This window comes from Drosophila teissieri, chromosome 2L, assembly GCF_016746235.2.
Source record: "Drosophila teissieri strain GT53w chromosome 2L, Prin_Dtei_1.1, whole genome shotgun sequence".
Classification (NCBI taxonomy): domain Eukaryota; kingdom Metazoa; phylum Arthropoda; class Insecta; order Diptera; family Drosophilidae; genus Drosophila; species Drosophila teissieri.
Window position 1 is genome coordinate 19,003,674 of NC_053029.1, and position 27,819 is coordinate 19,031,492.

Below are 27,819 nucleotides of genomic sequence, written 5' to 3' on the forward strand. Positions count from 1 at the left end.
TTAATTTAGTCAACCGATAACTCAGTAGTATTTATTTACTTACTAATAGATTAATTCTATTGAATTTCTATTTAAATAAATAAATTGTATGATTCATTGACTCAATTAGGAATTGGCTTATATCTTTGAAAAAGTCGTTAGACTCAAACAATTCAACGATGCAATCTATTGTTTGTTTTGAAATGATAAGAACTGATAGAATGTTGCTTTGAATAATAGGTTATATAATTTTAAATGGGCGGCAGTTCCTATGGATCTAAATTCAAGCTTCTAGATGATGCTTAAATCAAAAGTTATTTTAGGGAAATCGTCAAAACATTTAATTTCTACCAATCAACTTAATTCAAATTCAAATCGAGTGGCAGTTCCGATAACGGCCACAGTGGCTGCGATCAGGGCGGCACACAGTGTGCTATCGCCCGATAACTTCTTTGTTTTGAACCCCCAGAAAAAGCAACCCTGCATGGGCTCTCGCCAATTGGAACTGCGAATATACTGCCCGTATATATGTAAATGTTTATAATTAGCAATTTTTCTACGAAACAAACGATTGAATAATGCAGTTTTCTGCCCACTAAATGCCAAATACAACAGACAGACTGCCAGCCACGAACGGTGATGTGATTAGAGTATTAGAGTGTTCCAACGAATACGCGAGTCCAATTTAAAGCAGAAAACAAAGGGTCTGAGAGCCCCCGAACCCAGTCCAAATCCATTCATTATACTCGGTTCGTGACCCGCCGACGAGCCAGCGAGAACGGCAATAAACATGGGGAACGCCAGCTCCACCGTGCACATGCAACGCGAGCGCCACAAGTCGACCGACTTGTCCACTCCGAGCTCTCCCGCACATTTCCGCGATTCAGTTGGCGGAGGAGGAGCGGCACAGGGCGGGAGTGCTGGCGCAGCAGCTCTGGTAGGTGCAGCGGGGGCGGCGGGTGCTGCTGGGGGAGGAGGAGGCCAAGCTTTCTCGTTCGACAAAAAACATACGGCAGTCTTGAACGAGGGCTCGTCGCAAGAAGACGACGACCCGTACTACACGGGAACTGGAACTGGATCCACTAGACGAGGCACCGCCGACGACACGACATCCCCTGTTCCCCGAGAGCACTCCAGCATGGACAACAACGAGGAGGAGGAGGCGGCAGCGGAGCCAGCCACTGGATCACAGTTAATCGGCGATGAGGACGACATCCGGAAGACGGCACTGCCCACCGTTCTGCGGTGGGATGGCGGCGGCAAGAACGTCACCATCTCGGGCACATTCTCCAACTGGAAACCCATCACCATGGTGCGCAGCCACCAGAACTTCGTGACCATCATCGATCTGCCGGAAGGCGACCATCAGTACAAGTTCTGCGTGGACGGCGAGTGGAAGCACGATCCCAAGCTGGTCAGTTGGGCGGAAAATCAATATAGCAAGCTCTTCACTTTCAGTGTTTTTGATTCGGGCGCCCGAATGACGCAGTTACCGATTTGCGCCCCGCGGGTTGTGTAATCGTCGTAAACAAAACGAAGTCTACCAGTAATCAGTAGTGGATTTCAATTGAGTTCAGAGATGCTCATCCAGCTTTAGCTATTTTTAAGGAACCCTGTTGAAGTGCTTCGTGAACTACAATTATAACCTAAGTGACGAGTTAAGCAAACTACGATAAGACCCTTTTATAGATTAGTAAATCCGTGAGGACTTGCCTATTTTTGTGAGCACAGTTTATCTCAGTGACTTTTGAACATTGCTATCTGAAAAGATAGTTGAACAGCTGTGATAAAAAACTTAAGAAGACTATGTCTTTATATTGTTATAGATGCAGCATTTTAAGCACGCGAAAAACATTGATCAGCATCTGCATAACTTTCATTTAAAGACTTAAAATCTTTTTTAAGAATAGCTAACGAAGCACAAGTAAATAAACCATATTTGTTTTAAAGACAAACAAATAATTTAGCTCATCTGACTTACTGGCTTACATGATTAGGTAAAACGAGCAAAACAAACCACTGTAAGAAAATCTACCAACGAATTTTTGTATATATAGCAAATGTTGCAAGCCAAAAGTTGGTATTCATTCCAAATTTGCCTAAAACAAATCGCTCAATAGCAAAAACAATTCGTTAAACAAAGTTATTATAATGAAAGTTGGTATTGCCTAGGCACATTTTCATCCGGTAGTGCCGAATTTTCGTTTTATCGCGAACTCAGCTATCAAATTTCCTACGTTTTATTGAACTCAACCTAAGGCCCGCAGATATTGTCCCCAATTATTTTTGGGCCCCGCCCATTAATAGCTGCTTACCCAACTATTGTTACAGACAATTTGATTATAGCTTATCGGTTTGCTTTTTCAGAAAAGCGTGGAGAATGACGAGGGGCAGAGAAATAACTTGGTGTCCGTGCGGGAATCCGATTTCGAGGTGTTCCAGGCCCTGGCCAAAGACAGCGAGAACGTGACCAACTATGCGGAGAAGGAGTACTCGCAAGAGGTGCCGCAGGTGAAGCCCTGGGAGAAGGTATCAGGGCCGCCTGTTTTGCCGCCCCACCTGCTGCAAGTCATCCTCAACAAGGACACACCGCTATCGGTGGGTATTCTCAGTGACTCGAGGGCTAGCTCCCGTAACGTTACCTTGTTCTGTTTCAGTGCGAACCCACTCTGCTGCCGGAACCCAACCATGTGATGCTGAACCACTTGTACGCACTGTCCATCAAGGATGGTGTCATGGTCCTGAGTGCCACGCACAGGTATAGGAAGAAGTACGTCACTACGCTGCTGTACAAGCCCATTTAGGAAACTCGCAATTGGTATTTTAGCTGTAGGAACATGGTTTTTATTACGGGGTAAGCCCGGAGCCCTTTTGAAACGATTCGGGAATACCTCGAGCCCAACACGTCTCGCTTGTCAAATTTACCTTATAATGCAGTAAAAGTGTTTTATTTTTCTCTCTATTAAGCGTTGTATTTTTATTAATTATAAATATACGGAACTTGTAAAAATATAAGATTATTGCATTGTGTCATACATCTGTATTTGATTTTACTACGAATCGTAAAGCTTATTTGCAATTTTAACTTGATATGTCACTAATGTCACGGTCTATGAGTAATTTAAGCAACTATGCATATTGACTGACAATTTGGTTCCCTGTTCGCTGTATATGAGTATAACAACACTTTGGATTTTGATCAACGTTTCATATCACATGTGTACGAAAGTCTTCGCTCACGAAAATCTATCGGAATACATTCTCGAATATCTACGTGTTCAACTGGATATAAACTGAACTAGATTAGCGAACCAGCTTCACATCAGCTTGACCTTGTGGTCCAACTGATCGGTGTCTATCTTCTTGGCGAACAGCACCGGTGACGAGGAGGCCAGAGCCACCGTCTGCTTTGCCAAGAATCGCTCGTGCATCTTGTTGGCCGTGTGCTGGAACTCGCCATCCTCGTCGAACAAAGCCTTGGTAAAGTACTCCGTAAACAGGCGGCCCATGTACTGATCTTTGGTCGACGGCCACCAGCCCTCAAGGAAGCCGATGTGTCCGCCACGAGCCGTAATCACGATTGCCACATGGGTGCACTGATTGGCCGCCTTAATGGGAATGGCATCCAGTGGCTGGAACGGATCATCAGCGGCACTCAAGCAGAGTAATGGCACCGAAATGTGATCGAGCTTGTTGTGCAGCGTGGCATCCGAGTAGTAGTCATTCACATGGGCATATCCGAACTGCTTAGCCGTGAAAAGCTCGTCGAACTCTTTGATGGTCTTACAGCGCAAAATGCGCTGAATATCAATGTCAGAGTCCTGGTAAATATCCCTATAGATGTCCAGGTGATTGCGTAAGGTGCGGCACAGACTTCCAGCCAAGTGGCGTCCCAGCAAGCTGTTGATTACTGGCTTTTCGATGCTGGCGCTGCCCTTGTGGACATCCCACGGCACAGATATTATCTTTGCAGCCGAAAGGAAGCTCCTGGCTTCGTCGCTCTTTCTGGCTAGATAATTGCCCAGAATCAAGCCTCCCATAGAGATCCCAGTGGCCCCCAGCTTGCATTTTTCGGGCAAAGTGCGCCGCACATGCTGGACTACCTCGCACAGATCCTCGCAGTTGGCGGCGCAGTAAAGACGTGGTGTCTTCAGTTCTATGCCGCCGAGTCCGCGGTTATTAAACACCACCACCCGCATTCCAGCCTGCTGGGCGGCAAAGACCAGGCACTTGATGTACTCCGCCTGCGACTCGCCAGTCAGACCTGGTAAGATGAGGATGCATGGAGCACTCGAGGCGCAGCCGTCCTCCATCCAGTCCAGGGCCACCTCCCCACCATCTTTCAGCGAGAGAATCTCGCGGCGGTAGTTGACGCGCGGCAGACTCTTGGAGCGCAGCAGGCTCGCAAGGACGGTCTGGGCACGACTCTCCACACACCAAAAGGTGGGCCAGTACTTGTTCTCCAGTGTCGGCACCTTGCGGATCAGATACTGCTTAAACGGCCCATCCGAACAGGCGATTATCGGTCGCTGTAATTAGAAGCCCAATGGGGTGATTAGTCACGCACCGGACGTGATGCAATCGCTGGTGTTACACTCACCTTGACCACCTGGATAAGGTAATAGACGACGTAGGCCACCACCGCCATGCCCAAAACATGAAGGCGCGGCAGGTTGGACAGGTAGGCGTACATCGAGTAGAACATGGCGTCGTGCTCCGAGTGAAGGCTCCGCACAGACAATTTGGAATTTACTGCTGCCCGGGAAAGCGAGCTGAAAGAACGAACAAGCCACAAATGAAGAGATTACAGCGCAGCGCGAATTGTTAGCGGTATGAATGGGCTATTTCGGGCTAATAAGTACAAGGAGGCATATCTAATCGCCGCGCGCTAATGTATGCATATGGATTCTGATTGAACGAGTGGTCGTCCGTATCAAAGGCAGACAAAACACGCCCCTAACGGGTGCAGGCGGGGCGGGTTCAGGTACACTTGGCTCGTTTACGGCGCTTATCGCTCACTCACAGCAGGTCTGGACGGTGGGCTGGGTTCTGGAGTTGTGACTGCGACAGGGACTGCCGCTGATAGATTCCTCTTCCGGCGGACAGGCAGCGGATATCGTGCACCGGGCCAAGGAGCTCGGACACGGAGCGATACAGGGCCAACTTGTGGCCGGTGGTTGGACCACGGACAAGGGCGCACAGCATTGCGACTCTAAACTAAAGACTATTACTAGTTTGGTGTGCTTAAACCAAAGGTTTGTGTCCGGGGGCTCTGCCAATTGTGCTGGATTCCACAATCTGTGGGTGCTTACCTTAAAAAGAGGGCGAAATAAAACAATAAATACAAATTTAGACAATGCGACTTTAAAAACCTGTGTCGGGGCTGTGACACAAATCGAAACTAAGTCCGCAAACCGATAGTATCTGTAATTATTGGATTGACCCCGGGCTTTCGTTGTGGGTTCGGGTACGGACTTCCCAGCGGCGTCGTCACATGCACCAACAAAGCAATGGACGCGATTGGGTGGTGGTGGTGGGCGGTAAATGGTGTTCTATTGATTCGCCTAGGTCGGTGAGTGCAGGTAATTACCGTGCCAAATGTGACGGAATCGAAACTAATGTGTACTATACGCAGTTCTCGTCGAGTAGCCGCAATACGTATATCAATGTACAGCAATATTTTAGAGGCAAACAGCTTCGGTTACACGCACTTATGTAACCTTATAAAAAATTATGTGCATTTTTCGCGTCGCTGGCGAGGGCGGAACCTTGAGGCAACCGTCTTGGGATCCTACAAAACTCGAAAAAAACTAAGAATGGTGCACACTACCAAAATATAAACACAATCGCGGGACGCTAACGGTGCAGCTGCAGTGGGACCAGACTAATCGAAAAAGGCGCCCGTGTGGTGCGAGACTTGGCTAATGGACGCCTTCATCAGTGATAGAAAACTGGCCGCGTTCACCCGGCAACCTTATCGTTATATATTGTGCTGAGCACAAATTAAGAATGTTCACGATGCCAATAGGAATAAATTATGAGTATATATGTATGTAAAAAAATACCTCACATTTACTTATGTAATTACCTATTAAATAGTTTTCTTAATATTATATTGGCTTATAACATATAGACTCATTTAATCTCGTTTAAGGCTGCATATCGTTATAAACAATAATATATAAAAGTTTTCTTAATTTGTATATATTTTGTGAATTTTTATTGAAATATTATATTAGAAGTTTCCAAGACAGGTAGACATCAAAAATTATTTTATAATGGCAGGCTACTTTTCATTTTAAAAATTGCTGCTTAGAAACTAATTCAAAAATTTTGTTAAGAACTCTTTTTTAAATTGAGAAATTTAAAAATTCCTATGATAACACTATTTTTGTTCACTATTTTTTACAATACATGCGATGATCGTTTTAAGCAGTAGTGTCAAAGGCCTATTATACAGGAGCTTTTGGAATATTTCGAAAATTCTCCTGAGTTATTTATTCGTGGCTCATTGACTTTTTCGAAAGGGCCATCGACGGTCACACTTCTCGCGATTTTTGTTGTAAAATTGTTTTTGTTGTGCTTGCTTGCATAAAACTGCGAGTTCCAAGTGAAATATCTATTGTTGTGGCCTGGAAATGTCAAACAATTAGTGAGCAGTGGTCCCCGTCCCAAATCCGCAGCAAGCAGGTGCCAAACCCATGCGATCGGCTAAAACAAACCAATGACGTCGCGAATCTGAGGCGACAAAGAGCAGCAGGAGGAAAGTGGTCGCCGTACACCCGTATTGTGTCAGTGTAATCAGTATTAGCAGCATTAGCAGTCCGGATTGAACACACCAGTCAAACGAACACCCCCACTGACCGACACAGAAACATGTGCTAGACCTCCTCGAAATGGGATCACGTATCAAGTGAGTATGCCCATGCCGCCCATTGCCACTTCTCAGCAGTAGTGGGCGTTCCGCTCCACTGCCCGCTTTCGCAGCGCTCTCACTCCCACGACTCATCGCCCATCCCCCCCGCTCCTTCCCCAGAAATGACGTGAAGAAGCTCTTCGAGTTCTGGTGCGAGGTCTCGCCGACGCCGGGATTAGAGAGGGGCACTAGTTCCAGGAGCGGTGGGCCAGCTGCTCCCGCCGGCGTGATTGTAGAGAGCTTTCCCGAGGGATTCCGCGACCAGGAGGTGCTCACCGGCATCCCATCGTTTGCATTCCCCTGCGACATAACAAGGTGCGTAAGCGGGTGGAGATTACTAACTGGTTCCCAGTCAGTTTTATTTATGACAGCTGTAGAATATACCCATTTGATTCACAGAATACAAGATACACATCCACTTTTGCGTAGGACAGGTTCGTTAAAACTCATCATAAAGCCTTTACAACATCACAGTGTATTTACGATTTACTAGATCGAAAAACAAGCTACGTCAGCCATTTCTTACTGAAAAATGTTTATGGCAGATATTGCAAATCGTAAAAAATTCCTAGCCCTATCTGCCAACATTGAAATAAAAAAGTTTGAACTGTTTCCAATCGCAGCGGATCAGACGCACTGGCTGATCAGCACAGCCAAATCTTTACTCCATAGGGTCGGAAGCGGCATTAGTCAGAAGGGAGTCCGTTTTATAAATAATCTGCAGCACCAGCAGACACAGACGCAAACGGAAGACCAGCGATCGTCCGTAGCCAGACAAAAAGTGGGTTCCGGCGACAATGAGTCACCACTCGACCCGACCACTTCCACCAACTAACAACAGATAGCTTGTCCATGAAACGAATAACCTGTTGTGCCGTTTCTGTTTCTGTTGCTGTTTCGCTTTCGGTGTTTGTTTACATAGCGAGTTCGCGTAATAAACTGTATTATTCAATGGGCATTGTTCAACTCAATTCGCTTACCATTTCCTGGAGCACCGGGAACTGTATCAATTGGCTCCTTCGCCACCTGCTTAGTCATACGACTGCCCTCGACAGACTCATTCCATACGCGTATCTGCCCAGCTGTCCGCGCGGCAAACTCATCGCCTGGAAACCATTGGCTACATTAGCGATTAATAAACTTTTCGCTGCTGGAATTTCAAAGTTTGTTTGGCAGATAGCTTTTTCCAGACAAGAATTGGTTTGACCTCATAGCTTATCTGCGAATTCTCGGAAACTACGACTACTGCTGTGTATACATATATGTATGTACATATGAGCAGAGATTTCATTTACTTAAATACAGTTGCGGTCAAAGCCATATGACTAAAAGTATTTTGTAGAAAATGTTTAATGAATCTATGGCCTAATTTTAAATGTATAAGAGTGTAATATGCATTTATAACCATTAAAATAGATAGTAAATGCGACATTTTAAAGACATGCATATGTATATCTAATTCCTATTTTTGGTCTCATATGCACCCTGCAGCTATTAGTTCGCGATTTAAGGCAATACTTAATTGCGTTATAAGAAGGGGTTTAAGTTCAGATAGCGATGAGCACCTTATCTTAAACGAGGCTGAATATTCGGACCCTAAGTGGCACGGCGATAAGGAAAGGCAAGTCCAAGTCAACGTCCCAACTGCCCAAGGTAGCCTTCGCTCCCAAATTCGCCTCCGCCTGACTTTGCATATTAAATTGAGTAATGACACGATCCGAAACACTTAGATCTAACGACTTTATGTAACTGGAAGCAAAGTGGAAAAGAGCGCCAGTCGAAGCTGAGGCCAAACAATATGCAAATCGGCGGACAATGGGAAACGTGCCGGGTAACGAGACAGCGTCGTCATTGTGGCAAAAATGCGATTTCAACACAATAATTAATGCGGACATCGCGACGCATAAGAGGCAAAGAAAATAAATCAAACAAACGGAAGAAAGCAAAAACTAGACTTGGTGGCTTTAAATAAATGAAATGTACATATGTATGTACGAGTATCTCTTGTATAAAACGGGCTAAAGACCTTTGGAATTGCTCTAAAATTTCCACCACAATGTTCCCAACACAAATCAACTGCTGAATCACCAAAGATGGATTGTGTGTATCGGTTCGGTTGTCAATGAGTGGCCAACTGAAGCAATATTTTAAAATCAGGATATCAATACAAGTTGTTTACTACTATTTGTTAGGGTATTATTCAATGAGGCTCCGTTGGCTGTAAGCGAAGCGGAAAGAATAATACAAATCGGAATGATTTGTATGCTTTTATAATTAACCCTGAATTCATTGGGCAAGTTTGTTTGGCGTCTTGTTTCGTCACTTTACGACTTGAAAGCCATAGTCGTGCGAAAAATCACATTTATGTGGGTTATGAGTAGAAAACGAGGAGCAACTCGCAGCATTAGTCACGAAACATCGCATTCGGGGAAATTCGGGTTACATTGTACTCATTCACAGGTGTGGGAAAAATATAAGTGGGCAAGTCATAAAAATCTATACACAAGTCCAAAGTTTTCATTGCACTTATCTATTCGCAATTTAGTTGTGAGGTTTTTGTGATCAAACTACTACAACTACATACTACTTTTCCAAATCATATCATATCTATTGAACTCGTTTCTATCCACTGCACAGCCAGGTATCAACAACTCATCATGCGAAGCATTGGGCAACGCATGATGAGCAAGGCCGGGCAATAAGTAGCCGGAGCAAATACAATTTACCAACCTTGGTCATTGGGGAGTTTTAACTAATTTCTATAAATGATGTTATTTCATTTGTATTTTACTATTTCACAGTACTTACCTATATATCCACAGCACCTCGGTGCAGACATATTCCTTTGTGCACACTACTGGCGATTCGAAATGGCGCTTTGGCTTCTGTCGACAGGATCCGCGGACGAATACGGCCATGGTGCTGATAACCTACCTGCCGTGGCACGACACCTTCCTGAAGCTGTTACCCGTTCTCGGCGAGCTAAAGCGAACGGATCCCAATGGGTTTCGCACCTTCCTTTCCGAGGCCTATAACCAGGGGATCCCGGATAGTGGCGGCAGCCTTAAAGTTTATTACAGCGCAGGGCAGAGTGTAAGTGGAGGAGCCATGAATAGTTCTGGGCGAGATCTTGATCCACTTGTTTTTGAACAGCACTTCACCTTTGAACGCCCACTGCAGTTCCAGTTGCCCAGCATGCCAGAAAATGTGAGTCCTATGCATTTTTATGACAGTTGAAAAGGAAACTCTAAGAACCTATTTCGCCATAGCACAACTTGAATTTGTACTACAACTTCGTTGAGCCCAAGGAGATGATTGCCGTGTTTGCCGCCATGCTGGCCGAGCGTCGAATCATCTTCACCTCGAGACACCTGGACAGGCTATCCTCGTGCATTCAGGCGGCCAATGCATTTCTATATCCCATGGTCTGGCAGCACATCTTTATACCGGTGTTGCCGTGGGAGTTCAAAGACTACCTGGGTGCGCCCATGCCATATCTGATTGGCGTGCCAGAACCAGTGCTCGAAACCGTAAGCTGGAGAAGCTAATAATGAAGTTAAAGATAATAATAATTTAAAATTCAATTAGGTCACCAGCGATGAGCTGGGTGAAGTTGTGATTCTAAACTGTGATACGAAAATATTTGAAAGCCCATTCGACGATGTGCACAATCTGCCGACGGAGATCGTCTCACAGCTGAAGAAGCATCTGAATCACACGCACGACCACATTGGCGACCGCATCTCGAAGATCTTCCTAAACGCACTGGTGCAGCTCATCGGTGGCTATCGGGACGCGGTCGAGTACCACGAGAACAGCAAGACCTTTAATTCCCAAAAATTCATTGAATCTCGGCCGGCGCATCTGCGCCCCTTTCTTGCCAAAATGATGGATCTGCAAATCTTTGCGCAGTTCATTGACGATCGCCTAAAGATGCTCAACAGCGGACTTGGCTTCTCGGACGAGTTCGAGTTGGAGACGGTGCGCTATGCGGAAAAGAAGAAGCGCGGGCGAAACTATGCCATCATGAAGAACTTAAAGGACAAGGTGAGCCGAGGACGCTGTGCCTGTCCACTGGACATCAGCTCTAGCCCAATGCTGTTAACCTAACCCTCATGGTGTCAAATCTACCCTCACCTGCACCATCATCCCCCTCAGTTGCCTGGCTTGGAGGGGACCTGGGAACAGGGCTTGCATTTCCGTTTCGCCTCTCTGCGCTGACCCGCTAACTCACTGTACTTTTAAGTTACTTTACCACCAGCCCACCTTATGATGTTGTTTTATTTGATTTGATTTAATCTATTCCACAGTACTTGGGAAAGCGCAGTTTGTCGCGATTGTTTGCCAAGAACAATACTTAAACTGCCCACCATGACAAATCCACCATATCCAATTACCAATATATAAACGAGTAGAATGTTTATTCCCACTCACCTTATTTGCAATGTTAGTTCAAATTATTTCTTATCTTTATGAAAACCAATTACTTATCGTCCTAACAAGCAACTGCACCGACTTATTTATGTTGCCATAAACTAAAATGGAAACGTCGGAATGTTTGTTGATGCATTCTGAATTAATATCTTTTAATTTATATATTTCATGTTTTAGTTATCTTATTTTTTAATTTCTTCCTTTTGTTGTGTTTTCTATCAACATCTTTGGCAAGCAACCAAAAAGCGAAACCTTTTTTTTTACTCTGAAGTGACCAATAACCTTGATAAATTGGTAATGGACTAATGCACTTAAATTTCAAACAAGTTTCTATACTAACAGCTATTGGTTATATATTTAAATTAAAGAAGTAAACAATCATACAATTTTATTTCTTTTCGAGATTAGTAATACTAAATATCTTTTGTCTAATCTGGCTTTTATACTAATTCATTAATTTACTAACATACACCGCGAATAATGACCTTTCACTACAGTGTTGTTTAGAACGCACTCTTTGGTCGCAGATTTTAATCACCACCTAAACGTGTCAAGCCCCATTGCCCCAGTGATCCCCAGTTCCCATTACCCAAATCAGCATTGTCATCGTAGCCATTAAGTGTAGTTAGTCGTAGCTTAAATAACCCGTTGGTTGTTTTGCGCATCTCATTCACGCCGTATCTCGCCCGTATCTTGTGTGTCTCTCTTTCATATGCCGCTTGGATCGTTCATCCTACACTCTTCTGTGCTTTCTGCTCTCGCTGCGGTTGTGACCAATCGTTTTCTGATCCAAAAATGCGTCTGTCTAACCATTGCAGACTAATCCGGCTGTAAAGTCTGCCGTCAAATCGGTGAGTGGTCCAGTCCTAGTTTAAAGCCCAAGTCTATGTTGTTCCCCGTGCGCTTTTGTGAATCTGAGCATGTTGTGAAAGAAGCCTGACTTACCCGATTTTCAATATTCTCAGGTAAAGGAGGGCTCGCGGGGCATGAAGACCGCCTACAAGGGATTCAAGACAAAGCTGCGCGAGAACGGAAACCAGTTTGGTGGTACGCACTTCCACTTTGGACTTGGATCTCCAAATCATTCGGATCGTCCAGACGGCACCAGCGGAGGATACGTTCGTGGTGGCAAGGCCATTGGGGCTGCCCACCACTCGGCGCCCAGTTCTCCAGTGACCAGCAAGCGTCTTGATGGAATTGCCTCGGTTACGACAAGCAGCGAGAGCGGTGGATCCGTCGCCAGGGAGCCGCGAGAGTTCTTGCGACGCGGTCCTGTCCCGCTGGCCATGTCTAGCTCGAGCAGCCACATTCAGCCGAACGGCCATGCGTACGGTTCGAGTGCTGGGGCTCATTATGGTCATCACCTCGCTGCGTCTCCTGCTGTTAGCTCGGCGAGTTCGTTGTGCTCATCTTCGGAGATGAACCTTTCGCAGGAACTCCAGAACCATCCGCTTTTCAAGACACCGGCAGTGGACCGCAGTGTAAGTAATCTGGTGCGGGCGTACGAGCTTCGGCTGCAGCAGCTTCAGTAAATGGAGCTCCTAGGTGCAGCCGTTCACATGCTTGCCGCTAAGCTTAAGCGACCACTCATCTTGATGTGCTGTGAATTTATGTTGTTCTCATGCTCTTCTTGTTTTTGTTTTCTTGTCTGTGTCGTGTCTGTGTCCAATTGTATGTCGCCATCGACCGATCGTCTTACCTATGTCATGCCCACAAAACATCCCACACACTCCACGCCCCACACACCGATATAACCGATCACACTCCACTGACACTTGCACCCACCCCTATCCCGGCATTGCCCATTGGCCTACGCAGCTTAAGCCGAATGCAGAGCACAGGCGAGGAGCAGCACCGCCAGCCCGTCCACCGCCCCCTCAGTCTACGCCCGCCTCCTACTACAATCATCCGTATGCCGCGCATCCGCACGTGGAGACGAAGCCGCCAAGGCACACTTCCACACCCACCAGACCGCGTCAGCCCCTGCCCACCGCCGATTCCAGCAACTTTGATAGCCCGCCGGACGTGCAATCTCCCCCGATTCCGCCCCGGAGGCATGGCAGCTCGAATGCGATTGTAGCGGCCACAGCTGCAGCCGTCAGTGCGGAGATTAACAAACTGGAACGTAACTGCTGGAAGGACGAGCCTACCGGAAATGACTCAGTACGCATTTCAAACGCATCCTCATCATCGACAACCTCGTCCTCCTCGGGCGCATCGTTTGTGACGGCGGCGTCGACGTTGTCGCATCTTAATGTGTCCGATCCGCCCATTCCGACACCGCGGGCCAAGAGAGAGGTACACCAGCTGCGACGTTAGTTATCTAAGCCCATCCTGGTTGTGGTCCCCTGGCAAAAGCACACTAACACACATCAAGGGCCCTCATGTAGTTTCCCCCCAGTTTATACTAACGCCATTTACAAGTTGAAGTGTCCTATCATTGTCCCCATTTGATTTTAGATGTCACTGCTATAGTTGAAGTTAATATGTAGATTCATTGTTCTTTACTAATCACTCATCCTGAGATCCATTAACTAAAGATCGTATACCATTGTTTTATGAAAATCACATCATCTATTTTCCATAGATAATAACTTGACTGCACTAAGTAGTGTGATGTTAAAAAACGAACTCAATTACTAATTTTTCCAACAGTCATAGAAATGTATATTTTATCCACTGAAAAGTATTGGATACTTATATTTGACGTCTGATGACATACGCTTTCGGTGTTTTGACCTGCAAAGGTCTATATATCCCTTTTTTTAGTACTTCTTCTTCATTTAACATTTTTCCGTTTCACTGTTTGGCATTAATCAACTGCACCCATCGTAGTTTTCAACCGAATTTTGATGCTTGTAATGGCTATGAAGTATGTAGCTCGTCTTAAATGTACTTTTCGTATTAGTTGCAATAAACACCGTAGAGTCCTAAACACCCACAACCAAAGCTTTCTAACAACCCTTACGATTGTGCCTCCCTTACCTGCAGCAGCACCAGCCACTGGAGGACAGCATGAATGATCTGATATCGCTGGACGATAGCAACAACACCAGCTTCGACCTGGAGGACTTCGATCCGCTGAATCAGAATGCTCGTCCGCTGCCGCCGCTCAGCACGGCGTTTGGCAAGAAGTGCAACACACTGCCTGCTGGCGTCAACAGCAGTGTGGTGACCAGCAGTGTCAGCAATCCACTGTACCCGTATTTTGCGCCCAAGCACATGGCCACGGTGGCTGCTGTGACGGGACGGACGCCATCGATGCATGCACCGCCGCAGATCCAGCGCAACACCATTGCCGCCAAACCTGACGACGACTTCGAGCTGCTCCGCAAGTACGGTCTGGACCAGTTCTCACTGAACGCCAACGGAACGGAGAAGCCGCAGCAGCTCACAATCGGAAAGGGCATGAACAACTGGACAACATTCGATTAAAGGGACAGAACTGGACAGCCCGCTTCAAATATGATACCAAAATAAGTGTGATCGATACATTGTGTTGTAAATAGCTAGGAGAGATAGGCAAAATCAAGAATGGGAGACCGATTACAGTAAAATAACCCCTAAATACCCAGCATTGTATGTCTAAAGTTGCCCCGATCAGCAGAGGATCCAATTAAAACGCTTGTTTGTGTAAATAACTGTTTAGTGAAAAGTTTTAACAATAGCATGAATCGGAACCCCCGCTAACTACACATGCATACATATTGTACACTGGACTTCCAAATCAAAAGACACGAGAATCTAGAGTAGCATGAATTTAAGCCAATTAGCCTAACAAATTACCTATAAAGCTAAAATAAATTCCAATTAAATGATTTGGCTCTTTTGACAGTATTATTACATCCTCTACATGAGTATTACCAAGCGGTCTATATATTTTTTTCCACATCGGGACACAAAAAGTTCATCATGTGAATGTGTAACATGAGAGCCTCATTAAGAGACAATCTACTGGCTCTTTAATTTGTTCTCGGCCATGCAGTTTAGGATGCGGGTCTGCAATGCCCGCGCACCCTTAAGGTTGATCTCCTCGTTGTCGGGCAACAACTTATCCATACGCTCCATCCATCCTCTAGTCTGCGGGTACTTCTCCCGGTCGACTGGTATGAGCAGATCCAAGGTCACCACAGTGGTATGGATGGACACGTCGGCAACGCTCAGTTCGTTGCCCGCAACGAAACTTCCCTTCTCCAGAAAGTGCTCCAAGTCGGAGTACGCATTGTGGCAGAGGGTCAAAGATCGAGGGTTGAATTCCCCCTCTCCTCCATAAATGTTCCGAGCCACAATGTCCTTTACCACCTGGAACAGCACTCCGTTCTCGTAGTGCATGCGATGGTCAATGTGGGCTCTTCTTTTCAGATCCCGCGGATAGAGTTGGTCATTCCCGGAGTACTTGGCCACCAGGAAGGACAGGATGGCGTGACTGTCCACGTAGACCTCGCCATCGCTGTCCACAAACACTGGGACCTGGTGTTGGGGGTTTAGCTGAAGGAAGCCAGCGTTACATAACGAAATCAACGATTTTCAGTTCCGACCAACCTTGACAAATTCCTCGCTCAGGTGTTCCTTCTTAGCGAAGTCGACGGGTCTAAAGATTCGAAAAGAGCAGAACCTCCATTAGCGATCTACATATGTAAGTGCACAAATTCTTTCTGTTCGTTTACTTGAGGTCCAGGTCCAGGCCAATCAGTTTGGCCACCAGGATGCAAGCCCTGGCCGGAGGGCTAAAAAGGGCGTAGTACAGAGTTGGTTTCGACATTCTTCCAAAGAATTCACACTTCAAATGGCGATCAAGGTGAACAAGAAGCCAACAACATGGGCGCAGAACAACAGGGAACAGACCTAATGGACTTTACAATGTCAACTTCTCATTTAAATTTTTTTGTTACATTGAATTCGTTCAACTAGTAATGCTTAAAAACGAGTTTTTCCTAGGGAAAAGTAACTAAATCACTAAATTCCTCTTAATATACGGCAACTACGCCTCTAACCAAAAGTAAAAGTTGTTTCAGGACTGCTAACCTGTTTGAAAAGCGAAAAGCAGCTGATTGGCGCGCAATTCAAAATGCAACTACAACATTTTTCCAACTAATTTGTGTTGTCTTAAGGCATTTATTCTCATTTTAGTCGTTCCTTAGCAAATAATTTGTATACAAACTACTGGAAAATATAACATACTTAGAATGCTACAATATTAGCCAAAGAATTCTGGCGATATGAGTAAATTTAACAGGCCAAGTCTAATTCTTTGGGTCGCCTAAAGATATCATAGGACCTTACTTGTAAAATCGCGCGGCGGAGGTTTATGGCGAATCTAAAAGATCAATTACGGAATCCTCTTTGGCCTTAGCCATACAGTTTTCGTCATTTTCCTCTGCAAGTAAAGAAAAGGGTTCAGGTGGGCTCAATTAGAAATGGGATGCTAAATGAAAAATCAGTATAAACTTAAAACAGAACTTGACCCCCGTTGGTAAATAAAACAACAGGTCTTGGTTGAAAATTGTTTAATAATATAGTTAAAGTACACATCTCCTTGTACATGGATTTCATATTTGTTCGTTCAGATATTTAGAAGGGGTTTGCATCGAATCATAGTCAAAGCATTGTTCAATTTAAAATCTTAATATATAAATCCGTGGTGGTACGGTTTGAGCTTAGATACACCAACAAATGTCAGGGGCTTTTTCAACCGAGCGTCTAGCTAGACGCCGTAACATACCTAATCCGTCGTTTCCAATCGATTTCAATTATAAAAACGCCTTCGTTTGTTTCCAATACTATGGACCTTTAATGCCTGCCTTGCAACGCAATTCAAATGCGAGGACGCAGCACCCTCCAACTCCACACAACACCGCCTCCAATCCGAACAGAATCCTTGGTTCAACTAAAATAACTTAACTAACTTAATGTCGGTGGCGCTGCTGGCCGACGTGTGGCCTGCTTCCTCTCGCTTCGAGTTTAGGTATAGGAATAGGTCCAACTCACATAGGCAGGGCTTATGACTAACATCTGATTTAGGTGTACGCTTAGTCTTAGTTTTATTGTTAGTAGTGCATAGGGCCATTAATTTCTTCGTACTCCGCTGTGATCATGGCGCAGACCGCTTCAATAGAAAATAAATTATTTGCGTTTCCTATAGTAATTGCTAATTAATGCTGGTGCTAGTTTGTGGTATTGTTATATCTAGGATTATTTCAGTTGGTGTGTGGTGTGTGTTGCTGAAAGCCCTGGCAAAGTTTAACCCAACTACCCAAGGCGACACGAATGAAATACACAGAGGACATAAGCAAAGTGTTAAAGGTGAGCCAACTGAAAAAGGGCAGCAACAATGTGGCCGATGGAGGAGCACTTGGATTCACTCGGGAACAGGGGACCCTCTCCTATCAAACCTGTCTGTTCTGCCTGCGTCCTGCAACACAAGAATTACAAGCATCAGTTGGTGGGTCGCGATTGAGAGAATATGAATAATGAGGTGATTGGGAATGGAACGCCGGAGATTAGCCTCTCTAAGGTAATAAGTGGCCGTGTGCCATTGGAAGAGGAACGGAAAACAACAACTGGGCAGGCCAAATCAGGGACCATAACATCGATGGGCGAGTTGTGCGATTAATGTGTATGATGTGGGTCCTGCCTACGGGCCGGCATTTTGTGTCTGGCCGGAGGACGCCGTAGCAGCTGCAGCAGCCGCAACCGCAGCCAGATCCAACAGTTGAAAGTGCTTTTGATCCGCGACCGCAGCAGCCAGGGATTCCAGGAGGGAGGCATGGACGGCTGCCGCCGCTGGCTGCTCGTGCTGTTGCTGCTGCAGTTGCTGGTCTGAGACTGGCTGCTTCTCTGTCGATTGGCGACGGGAGTGCTGTTCTGGGGATTCTACGAGTTGCATCGGCGGCAGCATGGACGGGTCACACAAAAAGATCAGGGGAAGAAGAGAAAGAGAGAGAAAGAAAAAAGACAAAGAAATGCACAAGTTACTTCAATTAGTTTAGTTATTATCATCATATAACCTCGTGGTTAACACAACAACAATCGGAAAAGAGGCTCTCAACAAAAACCGTCACTAACGAAATGGCATCATTTATTAAAATTATCACTTAAATTAAGAGTACATTTCGTGGAATAATTTAGAATCGGTGACAACACAAATACATAGCAAATGAAAATGGGACAAATGGTTATACAATAGAAAAATACTCTATAAACTTTGCTTAGCCGACGTTTGGGCGCCTTGAGCTGTCTGGCTTGGGTTTTCTGGAAGAATGGTCTGATTAAGTATGGGATTCTTTTTCCAAACCCGAACCATTTTACGATTGATCGACGGACATACCGTGTGCGCAGCCAAACTCCTAAATGAACACGCTTGTAAAGCTCCTCCGCTTTTTCAGGTTTCTTAAAAACATTACCACCTACAATACAAGCAACGAAAGCGGAAAGAATCAAAATTCCAATCATTTTCTAGCCTTCCTCTGCAGCGAAGACAAATTTGTTGCCTACTTAGTCTATACAAGTATTGGCTACGAGATTTTATAAAGTGTACGGAAACCTTTGCGATGCTGGACTTGTAGATCTAATGTAATGCTATTTCGCAATACAAAATAGCATGATGAAATGCCCCAGTGGTCACTTTTTAAAACATAAATATATGTTTGTAAATACACAGTGACACTACATGTTAAATAGGATTAATTTGAACTGAGTGTACTCATACTAAAAACGAATGAAGCACTAAAATTATAAAGGAAATGGGGACCTAGTTATATTCGAGTGATGATGACTCTTTCAATTTCTTGAAGAGAACATTTTCTATTAATATTTTAAGACAATTGATGTACCAAAATAATACTTCTACGTTAAATGATGTCCGAGAGCTCTGCGGCAAATGGTTATTTACAATAAAAAGTGAATCAAATGCCTTAATCTTGTTAGGATGTCATTCCTCTGTCTGAATTTTTGGAGCAGGAGCGTTGTTGAGTCAGTGTGGATGTAAATGGGATGTGTATGGATTCTTATGACTACTTTGCCCTAGGGTCTACAATTAGCAATTTGTAAACTTAAAGGATTCTTGGCTATACAGTGTTATAATTCGGTTACTGGCTTATTGCAAAAAGGGATCCAACGTACCGGATTGCTGGGGCTGCTGTGCCGGGGTGTAGGCACGTTGGCCGCCACCGCTGCCGTTCGACGTAGAACTGGCGACGGCTTGCTTGGCAGGTGGACGACGCTTAGCCAGCGGCATGTCGTCGTCTGAATCGCTTAACGTTAGATCAACCTGTTGCACAAACAAAATACAGTCATATGGTAAGACAGTTTGTTTGGATTGCAGTATTCAACTTACAGTTTCACTGTTTGACGTGGATGTTGGCTGCTCGTCGGGTGCGGGGGACAAATCGCTCTTTACTGGCTTGGCGTCGTCCGAGATAAGTTCTGGTAATAACACAAAAACTTGATTAATGACAAAACAAAAAAAAGGCTGCGTTTGGACCATTACCTATGTCATCTGATATAACCTCAACCTTTTGAACAGGCTTTGAAGGCGTATCAAGGATCTGCGCCTCGCTCCGTAGGCCTGGTGTGCTCCAAGATCCATCCTGATGAAGTTGAATCTCAGTATCGTCACTCTTTAAAAGCGACGATCCCAACACCTCCTGGAAGTAGCTGGCAAAGAGAATTAAATCAGTTACCTTTATATGCTAAATGAATTGACATTTTCTTACCCATCTATGACCAGGTTGTCATAAATGGCCGGCTTGTCGCATACGGGGCAGTTCCATGTGGGCTTACGCTCATTCATTTGCAGGTAGAGACTGGCGTCGAAGCATTGCAGATGCGAGCAGGTTGATGCTCGACAAGGCAGCAGCATTTTCATTTTGCCCAATGGGCAGTTAAGCGACACCTTTAGCATAGTAGTGGCTATTTCGCAGTCAGCATCCTCAGTTAGCTTCTCCTTGACTGTGAAAAAGGTATTTATTATTAGGGTTCCGTCATTGGACCACGGGAAACTCACTCAGGCCACGCGTGTAATCTGCCGGTTTTACGCCCTTGGTCTTCATTCGCTGCAAAAGCTGTGCTGAGGTAAGCTTCTTCACCAGGTATACGGCCAGGCAGTAGCTACGCGTGTAGTCCGGACACCACTGCACCATGATGGTGTTGGTAACGGTAGGTGACAGCTTTACATTGGAGGTGACATTGACGGGTCGCGGCGGACGCTTGGGTTCCACATTTGGTCGGTTTGTAGGAATGACATTCTACAGGTGAGGCGCATGATAAGTAACCAGTTCCTGATTGGATAATCGATAAATACTTACAGGCAGCTGGCACAGCTTGTTGTTCACCTTAACGTTTACGTTCGGCGGGAAGCAGTCCTCCTGGTCGCACGAAGTCTCTACAAGGCAGAAGCGCAGTTGCACCTGAATGGCGTGCTCCACCTTGGAACTGTTGCGGATGTCGCGATTGGAGGCAATCTCGGTGGCCTGCTGCGGCGTTAGTGTAAAGTAGAAAGGCACCTCTTGGACGCGCTGAGTGTTGCGTGGCACCAGGGTTGAAGGTTTGATCAGTGTCCCGAGTACATCGTAGAAGGCTAGCTTCTTCAGCCTCACATCAGGGTGAATGGGCAGCTGGCTGTTAATGCTGTGTGTGTGGAGGAAGGGTGCGCCGCCGACCACATTCATCTGGCCGCCGGGCACCTGCACGCCTTGGCCGCTGCCCACAAGGCCCACCGGATTGGGCTGCACGGTGGGCGGCAGCTGGATGTGGGAGTACATCCTGGTTGGGTCGATGTACTGCAGCGTGGCGTTTTGTTCCTGCACGGACTGGGCGTAGACTTCCTGGACCTTCGGGGCAAGCAGATCCAAGTTGGTGCGCAAGAACGAGAGGATGCGGCTCTGCAAGTCGGTTTTTCGTCCAGCGAATGAGATGTTCAAAAACGACAGGATTTTTTGCAGCTCGACCACTCGAAGCATCTGCACCATTTGCTCACATTCCTGAAGAGACGGAGATGGCATGGCGAACAATGAAAATATTGTATTTCGGAAAATTGGGAAGATGTCTGTGTCCAAATAGCGGGACTTCACACCAAGCGTTCGCACAAACACACACACAAGCGCGCCCTATATGCAAATATCGCGTTTTCGCACATATGTACACAAGCGTATGTACCCGTACGGCTTTATACAGAAACATATCAGATAATCGCTCTACAGAGTATGTCAAGCAATGGTTTGACAGTCGGACAAAAGCCTTCGTTCCACATTTTTCCCATCTGTCAAACATTTACAGGTCCGAAACTCCCGCATGCCACCAAATCATTACCTAGATGCTCAAACATGGCGTTTTCGCAAAAAGTTTCATTTCATGGAACCGATCGGCTTTCAGTAGCCTTTAACGTGGGAATATACAGAAACTTGAGTATGGTATGTCTTTGTCACTGGCGGCCTTCCTCCTTTAGCAAATTGCACTAAAACAAACGACCGCAATAATGCCCCCTTTTTTTGTCACACGAATTTTGTTTTGTCCGCACGGTCTGAAGAAATATGGCGGATTCCAGTGTTGCGAAGAGCCGGCGGTCTCGACTGGATTGACCACTCTGTAGAGGGTGTCAATCAAACAATTTTTCTGCGGTCACACTGCCTATCAATATCAATGGCCCCCCATATTTATGAAAAATTCTTTTGACTGAATTAACTGGAACTTGCGGAAACTCACCTTGTACTTGCTGGCATCAAAGGGATTAACTGCTATTGTCGCTGACGACGTCGATTGGTGCCCGGGGCTCGAGGATGTTGCGGCATTTTCCGCCTGCGTGCGAGCCGTCTGCGAGCGGGTCTTTCGCATTACTGTTATTTTCTGTCCTCGGCGGCGTTAGGCGTTCAGCAATTGAAGTCGCGGACTCGTTTGCATTTGCCTGGGACGCGCACCACACATAAAAACAAACAATTGCCCCGTTTCTCTAACGAATGCGAGGAAACAAAAATATTTTACGCGGCGTCGTCGCGGTGGGCCGACTAGAGTTGTCACTATCGATCGACACTGCGGAAATCCCTAACGCCTCGCCAAGTCTCGGCTCACGCAGCCACAAAATATCCTAACGCGTGCGTTTGTTTACTCTGCCTGCCGTTACTTTTGTTGATTCCTAATTCGCTAGCCATTTATTTAATTGTACAAATATGGGTCTATCTATGCAAGTATGGTATAAAAGGGGCCCGACGCTTGGCGTGGGCCTAGAAAAAGTCCATGTCCCCGCAATTAACGCTCAGAAAGTCGTCGTCGTAGCTGATTAAATCCTTCAGTGGCGCTCCCTGAGCCGCCGCTGCTGCTTTGGATGTGGAGGGAAGTTCGGCGTTGTCCACAAGGTTTATGTTGATCTCGTGGGTTCTGTACTCAGGGCTATCCTGCTCCTGTCCAGCACCAACGGGGGAGGGTGGCGGGTTGGACACTGAACACAGAGATACAAAATAAATACAAAATAGATTTAACATTAATGGGATCTTCTTACAGTTGCCCGGTAGCTTATCTTCCCTTTGCTCGTCACCCTGCATGTAGTACTCCTTGCGCTGATTTAACGTGGGCAGTTCTGTGACCTGCTTGCTGAGGCACTTCTTTAACTCCTCTACCTTTCGGTCCCGCATCAGCGTTTCGATCTGCTTTCGCGACTTGCTTAGGCTCTGGCGATCCTCACTAAAAATGCGCTTCTGCTGCTCCTGAGTAATGTTATCGTGGTGCTTTAGCAGGAACAAGAATACACCGCCTGGTGTACGTCTCCGGTTGCCGTTCTGTTTGAAACATTGTGTTAGTATATTCAAAGGATAAAATGTCACTACTCACTTTGATCATCATGCCGCCATCGGCTTCAATGCGCTGAGTTTCTTTGTAGATCTCTAAGCACAAATCTATGCCAAGGACCTCCACAACTCGAACTAGCAAAACTGGTATTACTCACTGCGTACGGCTATCTTTATTTCACATACTCACCAAGTAACTCGTCCTTATCTTCGTACAGTTTGGTGGCCATTTCGTTAGCTACATCCGAAGGATCCCTCTCACCCACTTCGTTTAAGTCCAGAATGTGTCTGGGCTCGCAGGAATCGGATGATCCGCTGGCTGAGGATGTGCCACGACGTGACCGGTGTCCGAGTCTACTTTTGACCAACCCGCGTTGTTGATTCCCGGTGATGGGCCGACTAGAAGGTCTTCCCCTTTTCTGGGCTGGATGGGAAAATTCACCGCCGTCTTCCGAGGAGTTTGAGAGTCGTCGCTTTAGGCTGTTCTCGCCGTTAAGCCGATATCGCAGTGAGAAGTCGTAGTTCTCTACATTTCGATCCCGACCACTTCGGGTAACATCGCAGCCACGCATATTCTCGCTGAGCGCATCCTCTTGCAGGGCGGAAGCCCACACGTTGTACTTCTTAAAACGGGTTCGATTCGGCTGCATCTCAGCATCCGTGGGTGGAACGCGTCGCATTACCGTGCGCCGAATTCGCTTTTTCTGCTTCTTGTGGCCACCGGGTCCGCTGGAATCCGTGCGCAGCTTTTTGATGCACCCGTCCTCGGAAGATTCCGCCGTCGAGGAGTCGCTGTTGCTTTGTGATTCGTCCTCCAGCGCCGTCTGGATCTGGTGGCAGGTGGTAAGGGGACTGGCCACCTTCTCCGCACCTGCAGGTCGCTGCAGCGGCGTGTAAACGCCATCATCGTCGCTCTCCGATAGCTGAAAGACCGGCAGAGATGCTTATTGGTGGCTCCATGATCTGGGCGCAAATGGTTACCTCGCCGTCCTCCAGCTCAACATCATTCGAGTGCAGTTCCATCATTTTTTTCAGGCGAGTCGAGACGAGAGAAAATCGTCGCCCAAAGTGCAGCTGTTTGTGCAACACTGAGCGGCAGAGTGACCATACTTACTGGAGAATACTTAGTGCATATCTAAAATATTATGTTTATATTATGTTTAGTTTTAACTATTGCAAATATATAAATTAGATTAAATCATATTATATTTAATTTATTTGACTGGGCATTTAAAAAACAAATTTTAGTTCAAATTAATTAATTTTTTTGAATACTCGAATACTTAACAATATGGCGATTAAGAATATTTATGAATATTATATTAATTAATATATATTTCATTAAATATACATTTAAATTCTTACCTTAAAATTTTTATTGAAACTTGGTGAGGCATTTCCCCTCTACCCACAAACGGTCACACACCACACGTGCATTTATTTTGCGAACAGAACGGAACGTGGTTAAAAAAAAGTCGTAGTTATTATCCTTTAATAACGGCTTACCATGGTGCGGCCTAACAACAACCAGCTGCCGGAAAACCTGCCGCAGTTGCAGAACCTAATCAAGCGGGATCCGGAGTCGTATAGCGATGAGTTCCACATCCAGTACCAACACTTTCTCAGCCTGCTGGAGGTTTTTGCGCTGAATCCCAGTGAAGAGAACAAATCCCTGGATGACATCGTCATGTTCGTCGCCCAGGTGGCTCAGTGCTATCCGGCCGTCTGCGAGGAGTTCCCTAAGCGCCTTTCCGATTTGCTGAAGAACTACGCCACCGTTCTGGATCCGGCGATGCGTAATTGCTTTGTAAAAGCTCTAATTCTTCTGCGAAACAAGAACCTTGTGCCCGCACTCGACATACTGGAACTGTTCTTCCAGTTGCTGCGGTGTCCGGACAAGAATCTGCGCACCTTTCTGCAGACGCACATTGTGACGGACATAAAGAATATGAATGCCAAGCACAAGGATATGAAGCTCAATTCGGTAAGACTCTGCGGAGAGATGCCACTGCAGGACATAATTAATATTAATTTATACCATTGCAGAGCCTTCAGGCGTTCATGTACTCCATGCTGAAGGATGCCAATCCGAAGGCAGCAAAGATGTCCGCTGATATCATGATTGAGCTGTACAAGAAAAACATATGGAATGATCCTAAGACTGTGAATGTCATAGCCACTGTAGGCTGCTTCTCTAAGATAACAAAAGTGCTGGTCACCTCTCTCAAATTCTTCCTCGGCCACGACGAAGAGGATGAAGAGGAGGACACTGAGAGCGAAAATGAGATTGACCTTAAGGGTGCTTTGATGGCCAATCGAGTTAATAAGAAAACCAAGAAGCGGACAAAGCAGCTGGCGCAGATTAAAAAGCAAGCGGTGAAGGCCCAGAAGAAAAAAAAAAACGCTCCCGCCTTTAACTTTTCAGGCATTCATCTCGTTCACAACCCGCAGGGAATGGCCGAAGGGCTCTTTAAGCAACTGCAGGCCACCAACGAGCGATTTGAGGTGAAACTTATGCATTTGGACGTTATTTCCCGGCTGATCGGTATCCACGAGCTCTTCCTTTTCGGGTTCTATCCGTACATAACACGATTTCTGCAACCCCACCAACGCCAGGTGACACGTGTGCTTCAATTTGCAGCGCAAGCGTCCCACGAACTGGTTCCCGGAGACATCATCGAGCCTATCCTTAAGACGATCGCCAACAACTTTATTACTGAACGCAACTCCAGCGATGTGATGGCCATAGGCCTAAATGCGACGCGAGAGATTTGCATGCGATGTCCCCTGGCCATGGGAGAGGATTTGCTACAGGACTTGGCTATGTACAAGACGTACAAGGAGAAGTCTGTGATGATGGCGGCCCGGTCTTTAATCACACTCTACAGGGAACAGCTGCCAGCCCTGTTGCACAAAAAGGATAGAGGCAGACAGACCGAGGCCCAGGCTGAACGAAAGGTTCGAGCCTACGGAGAGCGCGAAATCCACGACACTGTTTTGGGTGCAGAGGCTCTGCTCAAGGACAGTAAGACTATTGACATAGAAAGCGAAGACGATACGGACTCAAACGATGGGGAATGGGTTAACGTGGCGCACAGTGATGGTGAGGGAGGTGGAGCAGATGATGATGATGATGATGATGAAGAAGATGAGAGTGAGGACGATGATGACGAAGACGAACCGAACAGTGATGGCGAGGAGGTTGAGGAGGGAGATAATTCAGATGAAGGCGTGGAAAGTGGCGAAGAGTCGGCAAAGGTCAAGAAAGAAAAGAAAGATATGAAGATACTTAACCAAAAAGAGGCTGCCCAGGAACTGGCTCTTACACGCATATTCACGGACGAAGATTTCAAGCGCATCAACGCCGCCAATCTTAAGAAGACCGTAACCAGTGCCCGCAAACGACCACTTGAACAGGATCGCGCCGAGTTCGTCAAGCTGAACAGCATCGAGATGATCTACAAGAAGCGCAAGCACGACAAGGAGTCACGCCTGGAGACTGTGCAGGCGGGCCGGCAGGATCGTGAGCGCTTTGGCTGGAAGGATGGACGGGTAAACGAGCACTGCTCCAAGACGAACCGTGAGAAGCGCAAAACTAAGAACTTTGGCATGCTGCGACACAAGGCGCGCTCCAAGGTTAAGAAGAGCTTCAAGGACAAGCAGCAAGCGCTGAGAAAACATCTACTGCATCAGAAAAAGATGAAGTAGTACCTCCTTGCGTCCCAAGTCTCGTAGTGTTTTAGATGAATACCAATATAAGACATAATTCTAACCAATTGATTGTATAAAGCGTAGTTGGTAGAGTTATCTGATTTATTTCAATTCATATAGACTTTGTACGGTTGCCTATTCATTAAACTATTTTAAAAAATTAATCTTGCTGGGAGTCGTTTATCTGCGACGCTTTTCGGACTTTTTAACGCGTTTGGGCCCCTTAACGAAGCACCAGTCTACCTGAATGGTCTGTCCCATTATTTCGGCACCGTTCAGAGCCTCTTTGGCGGCAAGCGCCTGCTTGTGGGTCTCGTACTCGACAAGAGCGTATCCCTTTGAGAACCCAGTGCGCCGGTCGAGGTTCAGGTGGATGTTCTTGATCTCGCCGTAATCGCAGAACTTCTCCTGGATCTCGTCTTCCTGAGCCTCCTCGTGAATAGAGGTAACAAACAGGATCCAGCCCTCGACGGACCGTTGCGGACCGGGCTCCAGCTCATCGTCGTCCTCGTTGCGCACACGCTCGTAGCTGTGGATCGCCTCCCTGGTGTTACTGTCGCTTCCAAATCCGCGTCCCTTGCGGTGCTTTGCCTTTTCCTTCAGGCGCACAATACCCTCTGTTTTGAGCGTAGGGTGCACGATGCGGCGTGGGAGATAATAGAAAGCATTAGACTGGTGGACAACAAAGCCTGCCGCAGCTACTTACGGTCACCGTCCTCGTCCACCTCGAACTCCTCCGCATTGTCAATGTCCAACACATCGGCCATTTTCTTTTTTTTTTTTCCTTAAAAACCAGAATTAAAAGGTTTATTTTTATTTCGTGTTCGTTCCGCGTCTGGCCAGTTGCAAAAACTCTACTGGAGATGGCATTATCGTAAGTGTTGGCTAAATCGTTTGGAATACTATCGGCTGAATGTTTGGAAAATAACACTTACATATGCCACAAATGTCATAAAAAGTTACAATGCTTAATTCATTCAATTGTATACCACAAAAAACACA

The 27,819-nt window shown here is 46.1% G+C and overlaps 8 protein-coding genes across 28 annotated transcripts; 3 read left to right on the forward strand and 5 right to left on the reverse strand.

Annotated features, from left to right (window-relative positions):
- Positions 1 to 482: 482 nt before the first annotated feature.
- Positions 483 to 2,994, forward strand: LOC122620397 (5'-AMP-activated protein kinase subunit beta-1). The gene is made up of 3 exons (XM_043797838.1): positions 483 to 1,393; positions 2,347 to 2,577; positions 2,637 to 2,994. The coding sequence occupies exons 1-3, from the start codon at positions 770 to 772 to the stop codon at positions 2,781 to 2,783; spliced, it is 1,002 nt and encodes a 333-aa protein (XP_043653773.1). The 5' UTR covers positions 483 to 769; the 3' UTR covers positions 2,784 to 2,994.
- A 10-nt stretch (positions 2,995 to 3,004) lies between these two features.
- On the reverse strand, positions 3,005 to 5,709 carry LOC122620376 (phospholipase ABHD3). 3 transcript variants are annotated; one of them, XM_043797809.1, is made up of 4 exons: positions 5,570 to 5,709; positions 5,003 to 5,291; positions 4,580 to 4,751; positions 3,005 to 4,508 (listed from the first exon to the last, which is right to left on the reverse strand). In XM_043797809.1, exons 2-4 carry the CDS (start codon positions 5,182 to 5,184, stop codon positions 3,297 to 3,299), a joined length of 1,566 nt encoding a protein of 521 aa, XP_043653744.1. In that variant the 5' UTR covers positions 5,185 to 5,291; positions 5,570 to 5,709; the 3' UTR covers positions 3,005 to 3,296. The 3 variants fall into 3 exon arrangements, with proteins under 3 accessions (XP_043653744.1, XP_043653761.1, XP_043653752.1); XM_043797826.1 differs by lacking the exon at positions 5,003 to 5,291 and having other exon boundaries at positions 5,570 to 5,706; XM_043797817.1 differs by lacking the exons at positions 5,003 to 5,291; positions 5,570 to 5,709 and adding an exon at positions 5,292 to 5,429.
- A 790-nt stretch (positions 5,710 to 6,499) lies between these two features.
- LOC122613505 (DENN domain-containing protein 1A) lies at positions 6,500 to 15,147 on the forward strand. Of its 11 annotated transcripts, none has more exons than XM_043787714.1 (10): positions 6,501 to 6,892; positions 7,016 to 7,210; positions 9,697 to 9,988; positions 10,049 to 10,102; positions 10,165 to 10,425; positions 10,484 to 10,942; positions 12,148 to 12,180; positions 12,295 to 12,810; positions 13,148 to 13,627; positions 14,321 to 15,147. In XM_043787714.1, exons 1-10 carry the CDS (start codon positions 6,876 to 6,878, stop codon positions 14,762 to 14,764), a joined length of 2,751 nt encoding a protein of 916 aa, XP_043643649.1. In that variant the 5' UTR covers positions 6,501 to 6,875; the 3' UTR covers positions 14,765 to 15,147. The 11 variants fall into 11 exon arrangements, 10 of the variants coding, with proteins under 10 accessions (XP_043643680.1, XP_043643649.1, XP_043643658.1 ...); XM_043787723.1 differs by having other exon boundaries at positions 14,324 to 15,147; XM_043787739.1 differs by having other exon boundaries at positions 9,718 to 9,988; positions 14,324 to 15,147.
- Positions 15,148 to 15,153: 6 nt separating this feature from the next.
- Positions 15,154 to 16,312, reverse strand: LOC122613568 (glutathione S-transferase 1). 2 transcript variants are annotated; one of them, XM_043787800.1, is made up of 3 exons: positions 15,997 to 16,312; positions 15,872 to 15,944; positions 15,154 to 15,817 (listed from the first exon to the last, which is right to left on the reverse strand). In XM_043787800.1, exons 1-3 carry the CDS (start codon positions 16,089 to 16,091, stop codon positions 15,281 to 15,283), a joined length of 705 nt encoding a protein of 234 aa, XP_043643735.1. In that variant the 5' UTR covers positions 16,092 to 16,312; the 3' UTR covers positions 15,154 to 15,280. The 2 variants fall into 2 exon arrangements, with proteins under 2 accessions (XP_043643735.1, XP_043643743.1); XM_043787808.1 differs by having other exon boundaries at positions 15,872 to 15,920; positions 15,997 to 16,307.
- A 244-nt stretch (positions 16,313 to 16,556) lies between these two features.
- LOC122620081 (E3 SUMO-protein ligase PIAS1) lies at positions 16,557 to 22,341 on the reverse strand. Of its 8 annotated transcripts, XM_043797401.1 has the most exons (9): positions 22,031 to 22,341; positions 20,635 to 21,309; positions 20,334 to 20,574; positions 20,044 to 20,278; positions 19,818 to 19,984; positions 19,665 to 19,753; positions 19,451 to 19,598; positions 18,657 to 18,735; positions 18,387 to 18,580 (listed from the first exon to the last, which is right to left on the reverse strand). In XM_043797401.1, exons 1-9 carry the CDS (start codon positions 22,157 to 22,159, stop codon positions 18,538 to 18,540), a joined length of 1,806 nt encoding a protein of 601 aa, XP_043653336.1. In that variant the 5' UTR covers positions 22,160 to 22,341; the 3' UTR covers positions 18,387 to 18,537. The 8 variants fall into 8 exon arrangements, with proteins under 8 accessions (XP_043653353.1, XP_043653369.1, XP_043653345.1 ...); XM_043797418.1 differs by lacking the exons at positions 18,387 to 18,580; positions 18,657 to 18,735 and adding an exon at positions 16,557 to 16,706; XM_043797434.1 differs by lacking the exons at positions 18,387 to 18,580; positions 18,657 to 18,735 and adding an exon at positions 16,877 to 17,741.
- A 132-nt stretch (positions 22,342 to 22,473) lies between these two features.
- LOC122625886 (phosphorylated adapter RNA export protein) lies at positions 22,474 to 24,206 on the reverse strand. The gene is made up of 5 exons (XM_043805934.1): positions 24,088 to 24,206; positions 23,297 to 24,029; positions 23,150 to 23,241; positions 22,821 to 23,097; positions 22,474 to 22,760 (listed from the first exon to the last, which is right to left on the reverse strand). Exons 1-5 carry the CDS (start codon positions 24,130 to 24,132, stop codon positions 22,546 to 22,548), a joined length of 1,362 nt encoding a protein of 453 aa, XP_043661869.1. The 5' UTR covers positions 24,133 to 24,206; the 3' UTR covers positions 22,474 to 22,545.
- Positions 24,207 to 24,515: 309 nt separating this feature from the next.
- Positions 24,516 to 26,981, forward strand: LOC122622918 (protein SDA1 homolog). Its single transcript, XM_043801706.1, has 2 exons — positions 24,516 to 25,090; positions 25,153 to 26,981. Exons 1-2 carry the CDS (start codon positions 24,614 to 24,616, stop codon positions 26,812 to 26,814), a joined length of 2,139 nt encoding a protein of 712 aa, XP_043657641.1. The 5' UTR covers positions 24,516 to 24,613; the 3' UTR covers positions 26,815 to 26,981.
- On the reverse strand, positions 26,906 to 27,687 carry LOC122623879 (RNA-binding protein 8A). The gene is made up of 2 exons (XM_043803287.1): positions 27,524 to 27,687; positions 26,906 to 27,434 (listed from the first exon to the last, which is right to left on the reverse strand). Exons 1-2 carry the CDS (start codon positions 27,582 to 27,584, stop codon positions 26,998 to 27,000), a joined length of 498 nt encoding a protein of 165 aa, XP_043659222.1. The 5' UTR covers positions 27,585 to 27,687; the 3' UTR covers positions 26,906 to 26,997.
- Between the last annotated feature and the right edge of the window lie 132 nt (positions 27,688 to 27,819).

What these genes read in the sequence shown, in the direction of transcription:
- LOC122620397 (XM_043797838.1), top strand. Translation starts at nt 770, where the DNA reads ATGGGGAACGCCAGCTCCACCGTGCACATGCAACGCGAGCGCCACAAG. An exon ending in GGAAGCACGATCCCAAGCTG is followed by an intron (nt 1,394 to 2,346) that starts GTCAGTTGGGCG and finishes TTGCTTTTTCAG; the next exon opens with AAAAGCGTGGAGAATGACGA. An exon ending in ACAAGGACACACCGCTATCG is followed by an intron (nt 2,578 to 2,636) that starts GTGGGTATTCTC and finishes GTTCTGTTTCAG; the next exon opens with TGCGAACCCACTCTGCTGCC.
- LOC122620376 (XM_043797809.1), bottom strand. Translation starts at nt 5,184, where the DNA reads ATGCTGTGCGCCCTTGTCCGTGGTCCAACCACCGGCCACAAGTTGGCC. An exon ending in GCCCACCGTCCAGACCTGCT is followed by an intron (nt 4,752 to 5,002) that starts GTGAGTGAGCGA and finishes TCGTTCTTTCAG; the next exon opens with CTCGCTTTCCCGGGCAGCAG. An exon ending in ACCTTATCCAGGTGGTCAAG is followed by an intron (nt 4,509 to 4,579) that starts GTGAGTGTAACA and finishes TTCTAATTACAG; the next exon opens with CGACCGATAATCGCCTGTTC.
- LOC122613505 (XM_043787714.1), top strand. An exon ending in TGCCCAGCATGCCAGAAAAT is followed by an intron (nt 10,103 to 10,164) that starts GTGAGTCCTATG and finishes ATTTCGCCATAG; the next exon opens with CACAACTTGAATTTGTACTA. An exon ending in TGAAGAACTTAAAGGACAAG is followed by an intron (nt 10,943 to 12,147) that starts GTGAGCCGAGGA and finishes TAACCATTGCAG; the next exon opens with ACTAATCCGGCTGTAAAGTC.
- LOC122613568 (XM_043787800.1), bottom strand. Translation starts at nt 16,091, where the DNA reads ATGTCGAAACCAACTCTGTACTACGCCCTTTTTAGCCCTCCGGCCAGG. An exon ending in GGCCTGGACCTGGACCTCAA is followed by an intron (nt 15,945 to 15,996) that starts GTAAACGAACAG and finishes TCGCTAATGGAG; the next exon opens with GTTCTGCTCTTTTCGAATCT. An exon ending in TGAGCGAGGAATTTGTCAAG is followed by an intron (nt 15,818 to 15,871) that starts GTTGGTCGGAAC and finishes GGCTTCCTTCAG; the next exon opens with CTAAACCCCCAACACCAGGT.
- LOC122620081 (XM_043797378.1), bottom strand. Translation starts at nt 22,159, where the DNA reads ATGCGAAAGACCCGCTCGCAGACGGCTCGCACGCAGGCGGAAAATGCC. An exon ending in TTGATGCCAGCAAGTACAAG is followed by an intron (nt 21,310 to 22,030) that starts GTGAGTTTCCGC and finishes CCGTCTCTTCAG; the next exon opens with GAATGTGAGCAAATGGTGCA. An exon ending in ACAAGCTGTGCCAGCTGCCT is followed by an intron (nt 20,575 to 20,634) that starts GTAAGTATTTAT and finishes CCTCACCTGTAG; the next exon opens with AATGTCATTCCTACAAACCG.
- LOC122625886 (XM_043805934.1), bottom strand. Translation starts at nt 24,132, where the DNA reads ATGATGGAACTGCACTCGAATGATGTTGAGCTGGAGGACGGCGAG. An exon ending in AGATAAGGACGAGTTACTTG is followed by an intron (nt 23,242 to 23,296) that starts GTGAGTATGTGA and finishes CAGTTTTGCTAG; the next exon opens with TTCGAGTTGTGGAGGTCCTT. An exon ending in AGATAAGCTACCGGGCAACT is followed by an intron (nt 22,761 to 22,820) that starts GTAAGAAGATCC and finishes CTCTGTGTTCAG; the next exon opens with TGTCCAACCCGCCACCCTCC.
- LOC122622918 (XM_043801706.1), top strand. Translation starts at nt 24,614, where the DNA reads ATGGTGCGGCCTAACAACAACCAGCTGCCGGAAAACCTGCCGCAGTTG. An exon ending in AGGATATGAAGCTCAATTCG is followed by an intron (nt 25,091 to 25,152) that starts GTAAGACTCTGC and finishes ATACCATTGCAG; the next exon opens with AGCCTTCAGGCGTTCATGTA.
- LOC122623879 (XM_043803287.1), bottom strand. Translation starts at nt 27,584, where the DNA reads ATGGCCGATGTGTTGGACATTGACAATGCGGAGGAGTTCGAGGTGGAC. An exon ending in GGTGGACGAGGACGGTGACC is followed by an intron (nt 27,435 to 27,523) that starts GTAAGTAGCTGC and finishes CGCTCAAAACAG; the next exon opens with AGGGTATTGTGCGCCTGAAG.